The 15,246-nt window shown below is 50.6% G+C and overlaps 1 protein-coding gene across 2 annotated transcripts in view; it reads left to right on the forward strand.

Moving 5' to 3' along the window:
• IGSF3 (immunoglobulin superfamily member 3) overlaps positions 1-14,933 on the forward strand; it is a 76,606-nt gene extending 61,673 nt beyond the window's left edge. For both annotated transcript variants that reach the window (XM_052703637.1, XM_052703646.1), the window contains 4 exons: positions 5,777-6,187; positions 7,910-8,317; positions 11,185-11,619; positions 11,884-14,933. In XM_052703637.1, coding sequence (XP_052559597.1) covers positions 5,777-6,187; positions 7,910-8,317; positions 11,185-11,619; positions 11,884-12,134 — 1,505 coding nt within the window. In that variant the 3' untranslated portion in view covers positions 12,135-14,933. The remainder of the gene's footprint in view (positions 1-5,776; positions 6,188-7,909; positions 8,318-11,184; positions 11,620-11,883) is intronic.
• Positions 14,934-15,246: the final 313 nt, after the last annotated feature.

A 15,246-nucleotide genomic window follows, 5' to 3' on the forward strand; every position in this document is an offset into this window, starting at 1 on the left:
TTTTTTTTCCTTTCTTTATCCTTGGCTTGGTACTGAATTTATCTTCTGGTGATCCTATCTCCATACTTTAATTTACAAGTGATCAGTGAGCCGTACGTTGTTCTCTGACAGCAGGCACAACTCATGCTGGGAGCCGTTTATTCCCTCCCCTCTCCCGCACAACTTATACATTTATTTCAGGGTTTAACAGGAAGGCTTCTAATTTTAGAGCTGTGGGGCATTTTGATTTGGGTTATATCTGTGTTTGTTTTTATTCCTCCAAGGTAAATTGTCCTCGAGTCCTTGCTGTCCTGCAGGGAGACATGGTTTCTCAGGAGGACTGTGAGGTGTGTCCCCAGGCTTATCTGCAGGTCCTGGACCCCAGAGCCACTGGCTTCCCAGCTTCCACCATCCCACACAGCATTCTCCAGCTATGTCTGAAGATGCTCCTGGGTTTTAAGGAGACTTTCTAGGTCACAAATGCACACTTCCCCAAGGCCTGGCCCACCTGAGGAGAGGCAACGACTCCTCCAGAAGGGGTTAACGTTTCCTCTCCTTTCCGTGGAGCTGCTCTCACAGTAATTCAATCATGTCAGCCTGTTTGCAGGCAATAATTCATTGTTATACGAACACTACAGTAAAGTGACAAGTTAATAACGGCAGTAATAATGGCAGGCAAAGTCTAATGCTATTTCCCATTCTCCTACTCCTGTTGCACCAGCAGAGGCCCATGTTGGCTAATGCAATTTGCAAACTCACTAATCCAGTTTCAGTAGGGATTGTGTTCTATTAAAAGAGAATAACAGCAGTCGGTAGCTGTGCTGCCATGTTCCTGGCCCCTCTGGGAGACTGTGCTGGCACTGGAAGTCTTTGTCTTTGCAGTGATTCCTGTGCAACACTTAAGCCTATCAAGTGAGCTCCTCGTAGGACCCATTCCTCTTTCTCCTTAAAATGAACACCTTTCCTCTGGCTCCTCTCTTCTGTGAAAGAGCCACTTCTTGCAGCTCCTACATCTTCTCCTTTGTGCATTAACATGCTTTCAGCTAGCCTAGTGAGCACAAGGCACCCATCCCTTGTCATGTAGTCATTGTGCTGACGTGTGCTTGCTTGCTCCCATTGCCACTGTTCCCCACAGTCATCAGCGTGTGCCCTTGCAACACACACATGAGAAGGCAGAGGAAGCTCTTCATCTGTGTTTTATGGAAGAGGTGGCAGAGGTGCCAAGTGTTAAAACATGTCGTAGCCTGTGGCAGAGCAGTCATCTGCATACAAGTCTCTTGGAGGCAAGCAAGTAGAATTTAGGGCACAGAGTGCTCTTGGAGAAATGATGAGGCACTTCTGGGTGCATGGCCACTGTCAGCTGTGCTGAAGTGTGACTGGTGCCCCTCGGGTCTTATGCCTGAACATCATCTTGGGGCTTCTGGAAATAGGTCTCTCCTGACTGACCTTATAGACACCATCCCTGTTGTCAAACCCTGTGTGAGCTCAGGCTGGCTTGTCCCCATTTCTTCTCTCCCTATAGCCCTCACCTCCAATCAGTGAGATCCCAATGGAGGCTTTTAGAAGTAGGGCAGTACCCAGGAAAACTTCAGCACTTCACCAGTTCTCTCCAGTAAAGCACATCATCTGGAGGAGCGCTCCCCAGAGGGTCACGGTCTCCAAAGTGGGACACAGCAGTCCTTGCTGCCTCCCTGTGCCCACAGCAGGCTCCCTGGAGACTCTGTGGGTTGCTGATGGCTGTCTCCATGCCCACTCCTTCTACCCAATGGCAGCTGCCTAGGGGCATGCAGAGCTCAGTTGCCCCTCAGCTGGCAGCCAGCCCCCTTCTCCTTTGCAATGGGGGCACTTTGGGTTTTGTATGGTATTTTCTGTGATGGGGGGAGCACACCTTCAGCTACAGTTAAATACTGTCATTCATTGCCATAATGGTGATAGTGGTCCCCACATGGAAGGTAAGCATTTAGCAGAGGGCTGCTGTTGTATTTTCTTGACAGCTATGAGGGAAGTTGATGTGAAGAGTCTTGAGACAGAGCATCTTTGTATCAGGGCATTTTTAGTTACAGATTGCAGTGTGCTTTAATGAAAGTGAGTGTTGTAACCTCTGCCTGATGATTAGGAAGTAGAGGTAAGAAAGCCACCCACCTTAACAGCTGCGAGGAGCAGCAGCAGAACTGTACATCATGCCTTCCTTCTCTGAAGACTGGTTTCCCTTTCCCTGAATATCTGCATAACTGTGCTTGCCTCGTGCTTGGCCTGAGGAGACTGCTTGCCTTGTGGTGTTCAAAAAAACCACAAAATATGTATTAGATTGCAGAGTACCTAACCACACTTTCACCTGCAGTGGCTGTAGGGGTGGGTCAGGCTTGGACCCCAGCCCACAGGTGCAAGCTTCCTGGACCTCATAGAATCACTGAATATCCCAAGTTAGAAGGGACCCACAAGGACCATCAAGTCCAGCTCCTGGCTCTGTGCAGGAACACCCAAAATTCAAACCTTATATCTGAGAGTGATGTCTAAATGCTCCTTGAACTCTGGCAGCTTGGGGCTGCGACCACAGCCTGTTCCAGGGCCCAACCCTTAGCCTGGGAAGTAATGTAAAGGGCCTGTAATGCTGGAGAACACTGCGTGAGGTGAGATGGCCAGAGAGAATGCAGACCTTCTTTGGACACTTAGAATCCTTGCCAACCTTGCCACCTGAGCAGGGATGCAGCATCCTCATGTCCTGGCCAGGCTCCAGCTCCAGTCATCACCCATTTAGCTTCCTGCTGTCCTCCAGCAGAAGTGATGGGATGCCCACACTGGTGCAGGACAGCATTTCTCTGTGTCAGTGGGCAGCTGATAGCTGCAGTCTTGGTGCTGGCTTAAGGGCCCCAGCACTGTTGAAGAATTCACTCCGTTTTGTGTGGCTGATTTATGAAAAATATGAAGGTTGCAACCATGACTTGTTGCCAGTGTAAATTGAGAGCCTCAAAAGCATATGCAGGGCCAATTACAGCATGTCAAAGTATGATATCCTCTTTACTGGCACCCTCTAGGGAGCTGGGAGATGTTGTGGCAACGGGATTATGGCTTGTCGATAATATGCAGAGTAGTTTCACCTAGACACGTGCATCTGTTTCCCTCCCTAAGCAGATGTTCAGGAGACTGCTAAGAGAACACCAGCCTCCTGACAGCACAGCAGCAGCCGCCCGTAACCCTGCCAGCTGACACAGCTGCACCCACCACCTGGGTGCTTTGGGCATAGAATCACAGATTTGGGTTGGAAGGGACCTTAGAGTTCATCTAGTGCCAAGCCCTCTGCTATAGGCAGGGATACCTCCTACTAGACCAGGTTGCTCAAAGCCCCATCCAGCCTGGCCTCTAATGGCTCCTGAGAGGGGGCACCCACAAACTCACAGGGTGCTCAGTGGAGCATGCTGTGCCCTGGGGCAGCCTGTATCAGTTCAGCAGGTAGAGGCTGAGCCCCTTCCTGGCCCTCTGCCCAGACACATCCCCAGGCTAGGAAAGGGAGTTTCCCAGTGTCAGAGTGCAAGGTTTGGCTGGCTGAGTGCCTGGGATGTCACATTCAGCAACTACAGCAATTTTCATGTCATGTGGTAACTTAAACATGACCTGGCAAATTGCACAGGGCGCAGTAAGATTCTCTTTGCATTGAAGCAATCTTAACTAGCAGGATGTCAGGGCTGTGGCTCCCTGTGCGGCCTTCTGTCCCAGGGGGAGCACTGCAGAAGTCATCGTCCCATCACTGCAGGCCTGGGCACTGGGGTAGCACCAATTCCAACACACATCTTGGTGCTGAGCAACCCTACCACACACAGCATGTGTGTATATGCTGCATTTTAATAGATATAGGGCTACTGACTTAACATACACAGTTGCTATAGTAACAGAGGTTTCCTTAGTAACGGTTGCAGAAAATAATCCAGCACCAATTAAAAATAAACTGTTTGGAAAGGGGGTTGGGGGAGAAAGGAAGCTGCCGAGCATCACCTTCCACATTATTGGCTCCTCTCTCGGGGACTCAGAAGATTGATTAATGCCTGAAATAACCTTCCTTAAGAGCCCAGAAGGTGGAATGGGCGGGTGGCTGAGGCTGCTGTCCTGGGCTGAAACAAAGGGGATGGATGAATGGTGTGTGTCGGGTGGCGGGGGTGCCACAGAAATACAGTGATGCAATGCTAAATCTCTCCATTAAGTTGAAGTCTTTAAAGAGGAAGAACAAGGGACTGCTTTCCCTCCTTCTCTTCCTCCACCATCTGCGAGCCATGCCCGTAACACAGCTTTATTAGCATACTTATTAATGCTATGTGCAGGGTGGGCTCCAGGGGAATGAGTTACCAGGATGCCTATCTCTGATACTGTATTGAAGCACGAAGTGTCACTGTAGCAGGAGTTTCTTCTTTCTGTTTGATGTTGTTTGTGTATACCCTCTGTCCCCCTGGAGTCGTCATCGTCACTTGTGCTGGCAGGCATCTGAGACCCCAGGGTCCAGGGGAAGCTGGAAGGAAGGCGGAACTTGAAATGAGAGAGGGCGCAGATTGTCTTCCTTGCAAACACGGGATGCGTGGGCCAGGTTTCCAGGGCATGGATCTGCACAGCTCCCCTGGCAGATTTCAGTCTTCTGTGCCTGTAGCGCTGCGCTTCATGCAGTACCTCTGGTACCCAACAGGTTTCATTTAGAGATTGTGCACAGGGACTATTCACTCAGCAGCTGCCTGTTCGAGGGGTGCAGCCATGTGAGGTGGTGGTGGAGCTGGGAGAGGTTTGGATGGGCTGGCTGGAACAGCACAGTGCCATGGGCCTTCTGCATCTCAGCTATCGCAAACCATTATAGGCTGTTATTGGGACACCCTTCATCAGTTATTCCTGAATGTCAGCACTCAGGCGAAGGTGGTGGCAGAAGCTGCATGTCTCTTCTGCCCTTTAGCTGGTGAGCTTTCCTCCAGGGCATAGCCAGTGCAAGTGTCACATGAGGGCGCCTTGTATCCTCTGCAAGCAGCAGTGCCTTTGGTCCACGCTCACTGCAGCTGCTTGAACACGTGCAGGGGAAGGCTCTGTCTGCTCCTACAGGGAGGGGGAAATTGGAAACCAGCGTCACTCTCTCCCCTACATGGACAAGACCTAACGTTGTCCTTGAAGCTGTGACCGCTCAGCTAGCAGAATGGGAACTGCCGTCACGCTTGGGAAGCAAGAGCAGTGGCGTGTCTGAGGCTTCTCTCAGGTTACACAATGCATGGTGGACCTGGGGCTGGCAGTCCTGACCACTTCCCTGGCTGTAGCGTGTCTGTGGGTTACTTGTCCCACCAGTGTGACAGCAGTAGAGACTTGTTTAATTCACTCTTCCCGGAAATGGTTTTCTGTGAAACTACTCAACAGCTCATTGGTATAAGCTGTAATTTGTGTGATTCCATCATCAGAAAACTCACCCTTGTGTCTAGAGAACTGTTGTATAGGCAGAGAATTTGAGTTTGGGTGTAGCCTTCTTGCTACATTTGGTGCCTTAGACCACAGTGAGTTGAAAGAAAGGATTTTAGAGGAGAAACTGTGAAAAAAGCCAGTCTCTTGCTGAAAGGACCTGGTGGGAGGACGCAAGAATAGAAGGAAAGCAAAAAAAAAGGGCTTTGGTGAGAGAACATCTAAATGCTTTTGTTCTGAAAGTCCAGTGCAAGTGGGACCCAGGCAAGCGCAGCCACATGTGCAGCTGGGGGAGAGCTCTTGGGTCCTCCCCAGACAGGTGAGTTTCTCTTCCGTGTTCACACCCCACCTTTTCTCACCTTCCTTCGTCTCCCCCTGGCAGTGACCAAGCTGCAGGTGAGCAAGTCGAAGCGGAGCATCACCCTGGTGGAGAACCGCCCCATCCCGCTCAACTGCTCGGTGAAATCCCAGACCAGCCCCGACTCGCACTTTGCCGTGCTGTGGTACGTGCACAAGCCCTCCGATGCCGACGGCAAGCTCATCCTGAAGACCACCCACAGCTCAGCCTTCGAGTACGGCACCTACGCTGAGGAGGAGGGGCTGCGGGGCAGGCTGCAGTTTGAGCGCTCGGCATCAGGAGGGCTCTTCAGCCTGACGGTCCAGCGGGCTGAGGTCCGCGACAGCGGCAGCTACTACTGCCATGTGGAGGAGTGGCTGCTCAGCCCCAACCACGCCTGGTACAAGCTGGCAGAGGAGGTGTCGGGACGGACCGAGGTCACTGTCAAGCAGCCAGGTACTGCACAGCACGCTGGTGGGGTCCCCTTTGGTTGATTGAGCGCTTGCTCTCATGCTGAGTAGCTGGCGTCCCTCGCTCTACTTCCCTCTCAGCTTTGTCACTCTTTGCTTTTTGACTCTTTGTATTCTCATGCCCGCACATCCCTGCACAAAGGGATGTTCCCCCTTTCACTTAGGCTGGGTTGATGTACATTCCAGCGTCCCACGTGAAGGATGTCAGCTCCCCTCTATTGAAAGAGCTGCTGTAACCAATCTGGTTTCTTTATCTGCAAGAGCATCATGTAGCAAGAGTGTCAGCTAGCGACCTAATGAGAGAGAACTGCTGTGTGCCTGCCTAGGAAAGCATTGTCATGTTCTGCTGCACAGTCTGTATCTTGGCAGGCGTAGAGAGTCTTATCTCTTTTCCCTCTGCACTGTATGCATGAGATGTGAGTAATGAGCTTAATGAGGTGGGGGAGCTGGCTGCCAGGAGGGGAGAAATCTGCTCTGGTGGTGGTTTCTGTCGTAAAGGAAATCTCTGGTAAAGACAGGCCAGCATAAGCTGGGGACAGAGCCGTGATTTCATGGTAAGATGGGAGGCAGAGGGGCAAAGACCATCTCTGAGAGCACTCTGCACCCCATGCATGCTGAGGCAGAGCGTCATTACTTCACAAAGAAGCCTGCCGTGATCCTGCTTGCCCCAGATGCCTATTTCTGAGAAAGAAAATCTTTCATGCAGGGCGGAAACAGCTGGATAGCAGGACCAGAGTAAGATGCTAAGTGAGTTTTCTCTTGTCTGGATTTGGCTAGCTCAGTGTAGACTCTGTCTGAAAGGATGTGGGAAGGGTATCGGGTATGGTCCATAGCCAGTGCCCAAAGTGTTTGTTCTCCTGGTTGTGCAGGGAGCACAGCGTGCCAGAGCACGCTGTTCATTGCTGGTCCCAGCTGCTTGTTTCTAGCTGCAAGTTCTCAAGATGGCTGTGGGGCAGTCAGGGAGGGGAACGCTGTGATCTGTCCCCTCCTCTTCATCACCTACCTCTCACTGTGCAGTGCCAATTGCTTACCGCAGCAGCTGTACCAGGAAAGTCCAAGCTGTGCCCCTTCATCGAGGTCGTGAAGGAATTAGGAGTGTACCACACGTCATTTTGCATAAAAGAGCTGATTGCAGTCACTCCCGCTGTATCAATGAAGTTATGGAGCAAAAACCAGGGGCATTCCCAATGCGGTGAAACACTGTGTGACTTTGCCCTTGTGCCACTTCTTGTTTTGCAGTAGTATTTCCCTATAATCAGCAGTACCTCCTCTGTTTTTTTTTTCCTTTTCCCAAAGCAGGAGAGCTTACTGGTTGGGGTGTGACCAGGCTCGTGCCTTCCACAGCAGGAAAATGTGAGAAAATTGAGCTGTGACCTCTCTTCACGAGGTTTCACACACCCGGGACCCTCCAGGTTCTAGCAGGAGATGTAGAGTTTCCCACTTCTCCACACCAAATGGTCAGAAGGCCCGTCTCGTTTTCTTTTCCTTCTCTCTTCCTTTTTTTCCTCCTTTTCTTCTTTTTCTTCACCACACTATAGGATTGTAGACCTGAGGGAAGGGCATGTGGGGAGACACAGGACCCCTGCAGCCTTCAGTCACCTTGCATTTGAGGGAAATGGTTAGCGGGCATGGTGGTGATGAGTTGACAGCTGGACTAACTGATCATAGCCTTAACGATTCTTTGTTTTCTTGTGGTCCTTTCCTGCAGATAACCGCCTGCACGTGAACCAAACCCACAGGAACATCACAGTGCTGGAGAACCAGTGGGTGATGTTGGAGTGCCAGGTCAGCAGCCGGACCAGCCCTTCCTCACAGCTCCAGGTGGAATGGTACGTCTGGAGGCCAGGCCACCCAGAGAAGGAAGCCGTGGCCCGGCTGAGCCGTCAGAGCACTCTGCGCTACGGGGACCTGGCAGCACTGGGGAATCTACGGGGCCGGCTCCACCTGGAGAGCCCATCACCGGGCCTCTACCTGCTCTCCATCCAGAACGCCACTGTGCGGGATAGCGGGGCCTATGACTGCCGTGTGGAGGAGTGGCTGCTTGACCCCAGCGACCGCTGGTATAAGCGGGCAGAGGACCTCTCCGGGCTCACCACCCTCATCGTGAAGCAGCCAGGTGAGGAGGGTCTCATGCCACTGGCTTTGAGCAGTTCTCTGCCCTTTTGGATCAATGCAACAGGGCACCGTCTGTGTGTCGCTGGTGGTGAGTCTGGGCAGAGGTTGGGACCACTGTGCTATGGGCCACAACAATGCTTTCTTGGCTGTCTTCATTGCCTTTTTCTGAAAGAGGCATGCTGCAAGCCCTGCAGAGCTTCGATAGATCTGCAATTTTTGTCACCACTGCACCTATATTTTTCTTTTTTAACAGCGCATTTGTCAAATTCAGTAGAATAAACTTTAGATGTTATTCACATTTGGATTGAAAGTCAGATAGCAGAAGCACTCTGTGCTTCCCAGACATGTGCCCAAGGCGCCTGGTCCTTGCATAGGAAGAAAGCAGCAGTGGAGTCAAGGTATTCACTGATGTGCAGGCAGTTTGGCATGATGCTGCTCTCTGTTCCACAGGTAAAGAAGTACATGTAGGGCATGCAGCTCCATGGCTTTGTGGATTGGGACCAGGCAACTCATTACTGGCTAGGAAGAGCCAGCCAGTATGAGCGAGTGGATACTTGTCGTTGGCTAGGAGGCATGAGAGGCCCCCCTCTCACTCATAGTAGTGATTCAGGTGCCCTCTGTTCCATAACACTGTTTTGGCCATGTCCAGACCACAGGGAGGCAGGGATCAGGATGTTTTTCGTGCTTTCTTTTGTCTTTGAGGGGGAAAAGTGCTGAAGAACTTAAAAGCAGGGAGAAAATTCCAGTTCTGTCAGTTTTAATAATAGATAACAAGAGGCAAGGACAATTTGCCTTGGGAGACACGGATTCTCTAGCTTTTAGGCAAGTGACTCCATATTAAATGCCTGTTTGAAAGGAAGGCTGTAGGTCCAACAAAAGTTACAGTCCTGACTCACTGGGTACCTTCCAGCTTTAAAAAAAAAAACATTCTGTGCTAGTATCTTTTGGTGCTGTATGCTTGCACATTTCATCACAGTGTCAATGACGTAGCTCTGCCACAGAGCTGGCAAAACAGTACAGTTCTGGGAAGGTTTTTGCTATAATTCCTTGCAGAGAAGATTTATGCTGCAGAGCAGGAGTTGTCTCAGGGGACAGCCCAGCTTTTGTTCACAAAGTCCTTGTTCTCAAAGCTTCTCTGTGTGAGATGGCTCCAGTAGAAGGTCCCCAGGGTCCCTGGGCAGTCCCTGTACCTTGTGTGCCTGCACAGTGTGAGTAGAGCTCCTCACTCAGGCTAAATGTTGCCAGACTTAGTGGACGAGGGACTGAGTGTGAGGGGAAATCCTTTAGACTCTTTCTGAATTGTGGGAAGATGTGGAGTGGGAAGAAGAGGATGAGTTGGGGGTGCACTAATTTAAGATATATAGAAATGTATAAAGTGTTTTGTTGTTGTTTGTTTTTTCCTCCTGGCAGGCGGTACCTAAAAATGACTGAATTTAAAAATAGATAGCTTGTGACTCACGTCTCATTAGTGAGGATCTCCATACTCATTTTCCAGTACCATAGTTGTGAGCAAAGAGAAAAAAAAAAAAAAAGCCTATTGGCATCTTCAGAGTGCAATTCTCTTTCTGTTTAACTTGTTGAGATGGGGGAGGCTGTTTGTTTTGACAAGCCATTTCATTTCCTTCCCTTCCTCCTTTTTACCTCAGAAGTCCCTGAAATCTCAAGGCTTACCTCATTCCTGTAGGAATCTCCTGAAGAAGATGGGAGCCGAAAATGCTCGTGTTGCCTACAGCCTTAACAGCTCTGGCCTTAATGAAAATTTTCCACAGGAAAAACTTACAGGACAGGTGCCATAGTGCAAAGCCCATTCTCCTTTTCCTTGGGGAGGGCACCCACAGCCTGCAGACCTCACTCTGGGGCACAGCAGTACCTGGTGCCCTCTCCCACAGGGCCATCTCCCACCCAGCTACCTGCAATAGGTAGGGCTTGCCCTGCTGTCAGCACTAGAGGAGAAAGGGGCCTCTCCTCAGCGAGCTGCTGCCTTGCCCTTAGTTCTGAACTCGTGCATTAGGAAGGGCTTTTAATCTTTAAATGAAAGCTTAGATCTGGGCTGATTGTGATCCCCGGAGTATGTGTTCCCTGGCAGGATGACTAAATCGGATGTTAATTGCTCCTGAAGTCAGCCTTTAATCAACTCATCTTATTTCTGGCCACTGTATCTCAGTTAGCTACAAACATCTCTCTAGCCTTGCAGCAAGAAAAAAAAAACAGAAACGTTAGGAAGCGTCCTTGCTGTTTTTGTTCTGCGGTCATTTCTGCAGAGAAGCCTGTTAACTAATTAACCTCCCAACTCAGTGGAAAAAAAAAATCTGTCCTCACACGTGTTAGACATACTGATTTTTCAAGTCCATTGAGCAATTTCGGGCATGCTAAGAGTGGAGTGAAATACACTTTGCTCTGGCAGCTGAGTGGTTGTGATTACTCCTCAGTGCCCGCTGGTACCTCCCGGCACATCCTTTAGTGTGTCTGTGTGAGCTGCAGCAGCACAGGGCTGTCAGTCAGCTAGCTCCAGTTTGGCTCTGGGCCAGGCGGAGCACAGCGAGGTGAGGATGCTGCTTCTGCTTCTGTGGGGTTGGCTGCACGGGTGCTTGTGGGACTTGGCAGATCGTGTCAAGCTTTTGGGTTTTGCCTGAGTTGCACCGGCATTGCAACTGGTGGTTTTCAAGAGAAGGGTGGATGTGGCACTGAGGGACATGGTTTGTGGGCGTGGTGGGAATGAGCTGATGGTTGGCCTGGGTGACTTTAGTGGTCTTTTCTGACCTTAATGATGCTGCGATTCTGTCCGTGATTATGTGTTTGTGCCGGGAAAGGGTGGCTTTGCAGGCAGCATTTTGCTCCATGCTCACCTCTCCTCTTTCGTTATCTCAGAGCCCACCTTGCAGGTGGACACGGCCACTGCCAACCTCACAGTGCAGGAGAAGGAGTCCTTCCAGCTGGACTGCAGCATTCTGTCCCGCTCCAGCCCCGAGTCTCACTTCGCAGTGACGTGGTACAACCTCCGAGCCAAAGAGGTGGGTGGCCGTGCTGAAGAGGAAGAGAAGGAAGACGAGGAGGAGAAGGAGGTGGTGCTGAGCGTGGGCCTTGACGCCATTTTCAGCTCTGGGACAGGTCGCTGGCAGGACCGCCTGTGCTTCCAGCGGCTCTCAGCAGTGCTCTTCCGCCTGACGGTGCTGCAGGCCAGTGGTACTGACACGGGCAACTACTCGTGTCGTGTGGAGGAGTGGCTGGCAGACCCCAGCGGCGTGTGGTACCGGCTGGCCGAGGAGGAGTCAGGCACAGTTGCTGTTCACGTGCAGGATGCAGGTGAGAAGAGTCGATGTCCCCAGGCATGCCACTCTTTCTCTAGGGAATTCTCTAGCACTCGTGTAACTCTTAGTGGGAGATAAACCTGAAACATGGCCTGTGATACCTTTCTTCTGGTGCTCCATTTTCCAGTATTGATGTCTTTCTCATAGCGCAATCTCCTGAATTGATACAGATCAATAAGCGTTTGATTTTATGTTTCTGAAAGTTTGTGGGCTGTTGCATTACAGAAGGTATAAAATGTGACATCTTTCATCTTTTCAGGTTCCACCCTGCAGTCTGTCATCTGCTCCAATGACGCCCTCTTCTACTTTGTCTTCTTCTACCCATTCCCCATCTTCGGCATCTTGATCATCACCATCCTCCTGGTGCGGTTCAAGAGCCGGAACTCCAGCAAGAATTCAGAGGGCAAAAACGGGGTTCCCTTGCTGTGGATCAAAGAGCCGCACCTCAACTACTCACCCACTTGCCTAGAGCCACCGGTGCTCAGCATCCACCCAGGAACCATAGACTAAAGGGGCAGAGGCTCTCAGGGGGACATGCAGAGAGAGAGAGAGGCAGAGGCACGCCAGGAGCCCTGAGGAAGAGTGGTTCTTGTTGTTCTTGTTTCAGTTGTTTCAGCGTCTGTGCTGCGATGCAGCAGCTGAGCTCTGTAGAGCGCACAGCCAGCATGGATGGGAAGGTCTAAGGCTTCTTCCAGCACGTGTGGGAATGCACCCAGCCACTGAGACAGACCGGAGGTCTGTGCGTTTGCTGTACATAGCGGATATTCCTCTTGTTAATTTTTGATGCCATCAGTTGTTGTCCTTTGGGACGTTACTTTTTTGTCGTCGTTTCTGTTTAGTCTCCCAAAGAACTGTAGGCTTTCCCCTCTCTCCACGGAGCAAGAAGTTCCTGGGGTGCTTTTGGTCCTGGGACCACCTCTATGGAGGTCAATGTGTCTGTTTACCAAAGCAGACCTTGTTTTTCCTCCTTATACTCTGTGCCATGGTGAAGAAGGTCTTTTTCCCAAGGTGTGCTGAGCCAGCTACTCCTCTTTGACATCAGATAAAGCCAGGACCATGTCCTGATGGGCAGGTTGGGGTATTAGGAAGTCCATCTCAAAACTGGCTTTGTCCTCATCATCTTTGTGCCTCCACATTACTGTTCTAGAGAAGGCAGTACTGTTCTGGGAGGAGGCAATTCACCTTTTGGGAGCATTTCCTGATATTGGAGAACCTGAATTCTCAGTGCACTCAAAACTGGGACAAAAGCAGTTTTGTTTATCTCCAGGAACTGAATGAGGGGATGGAAGGAAGATACCTGAAAGCTCTGACTTTGTTGGTTGCCAAGAGAGTCCTCTTACAGTCCAGTATACCAGAGATTGGCTTCTCCGTGTCTCCATGCTGCCACCTCTGACAAGGCAGCTCCCCTCTGTGCCCTTCTTGCCTGGGATGGGTGGCTGGATCCAATCTCTGAAGGCTTCAACTTGACCAAAGTAGTGACTAAAGAAAGGGGGAAAGAGAAAGTACCAGAGGTTGGATTCCCAGTTCCTGGGTGGCTCAGCCAAGGAGCCCAGTCACAGACACACAGTGAGGACATGCAGGTAACCTCGTGTCACCAGGGTTCCCCGCTCCTTGCACTGCTTCCCAGCGCTAGCTTGGACTGGATAAGGGGCCTGCGGCACATCTATGCCCTGGGGGCTCCCATGTCCTCTGGGTTGAGAGAAATGTCCTATGTGTGTGTCTGTGTATGCCATCTCCAGGACTTCAGGAGGAAGTCAGGAGGAGAAACCATTTCACCGTAAGCCCTCTCTCCTGGCAAAGTCATCTGCTTTTGTTGTGCACAACCTCTGTGACAGGAAATGCTGTTCTTTCTGTGAAAGATATGGCTCTCACAAAGCAAACTGGGGCTCTCTCCACATGGGGCACCTGTGTTCAAGTACCCCATACTGCCAAGTACCCCTGTTGTGTCCTGTGGAGGAAACCGCCTCCTCCCCGATATAGCTTAAACATTTTGTCTGGCGGAAGAAAGTGTTTGCCAAAAACGGCCTTTTGTTGTCTTCCTTGATGTCTTCCTGGCAAATCCAGCCATTTATTTCTTGCAGCATGGCTGAAACCAACTGGGGCAGATGGGTGCAACTACAAGACCCCCCGCCTCGTCTGAGAGAGGTGCCATGCCTACAGCTGCTGTCCTCTTCAGGAGGGTCAGACAGATCTTCGAGAAGAGAAGGGAACTTCAGGAGATGCTCTGTAGCACTCATGGGGTTGGTCCCCAATGCCTTGATATTTTGGTGGTGAAGCCTCAGGTGGGAGATCTGCACAGCACGTTCTCTAAAAGATGAGCTACAAGTGGAGCTTGCATCTTCCCACATGGATGCAGACAGTCCCATTCCAGTGATGGGGGAGCCCGCCAGACCTTTGATGTCAACCACCTCTACTCCTTCACAAGAATGGTGTTTGGTTCTTCCGCTGAGAAGCCCAAATTTCACTCACCCTCTGCAAAGTCTCTCTCCTTGAGACATAATTGCTTACTGGCCCCATATGCATAATTATGCATAATATCACAGTTCTATATATATATACATATATATATATACATACATACCACGCACCCACGCACTTGTCTTCCCTTTCTGGATAAGAAGTCTGCAAAGAGAGGAGTGGGATGAAAAGCGAATGGAAAGTGAAGAACCACGACACGAACAACAGCAGCTGCAGCCAGTGGGTATTGTTTCATAAATTTAGTGTCTCTTGTACATACTGCTTGAGGGTAGGAACTGCAATTCATTTCAGCTTTAAAGGAAAAAGAGAAAGTCAGCAGGAGCTCTTCTTCCAGCGCATGCGCTGCATCTGAACCGAGCTCCTCCTCCCAGCCTGCTGCCTCAACAGCGCTGCCCAGACCAGGGCTCCGGTGGAGGGCTTTCCCCTGGCCCCCTCTCCATGGCCAGAACTGGTCCCTCCCCAGCCCAGCAGCTCTTGCACCAAGCCCAGGCTTTGCCAGGAAGCGGCGCCTGTGATGGTCCAGAAAGTATCTTGCCAGTGACGTTTCTTCATTGTTCTGGCAGTGTGTTGCCCAGTCTCAGACGTCTCTGTTTTTATAGGCGAACTCTAATGAGTTTCAACATTAAGCTTTTCAGACCACTCTCTCTGCTGTAACTTTCTATTATGAACCCAAGATGAAAGAGAGATAGCTTATCCATGCATGATGTCGGAAAAATGTTTGGGATTTTTTTTTTAAAGAACAAAAAAAACTTTGTACTATGTTGCACTAAAACATGTTTTATACAACACACCCGAGAACTGTAGTAAACTGTGTTGAAATTGTGACTCATACTGCTGCTGGTATTTGTCTGATCTGGGCTTTCATTGCGCCTTTATGCACCGTCTCTGCATAGCGGTGTGCTGAATTCCAGAGCCAACTCCCCCTGTTGGGCAGCCTTTCCCTCCAGCCCTGTTCTCCACTGCAATAACTCCATCCTCCCCAGCAGTGCTTCACTACTCATTCAGGTGGAGCCTGTGGGCACCGTGCCCCCTCTGGCTCTCCCAGCATACTCTCCCTTCCCACCCCCTTCTTCATCCATCGTGGAAAATAGCATTTAATAGAGACATTTCAGGGCGATGTATTGAGTGGGACACACTGTTTTTG

Source organism: Tympanuchus pallidicinctus, unplaced genomic scaffold (genome assembly GCF_026119805.1).
Source record: "Tympanuchus pallidicinctus isolate F22 unplaced genomic scaffold, pur_lepc_1.0 scaffold10, whole genome shotgun sequence".
Lineage (NCBI taxonomy): Eukaryota > Metazoa > Chordata > Aves > Galliformes > Phasianidae > Tympanuchus > Tympanuchus pallidicinctus.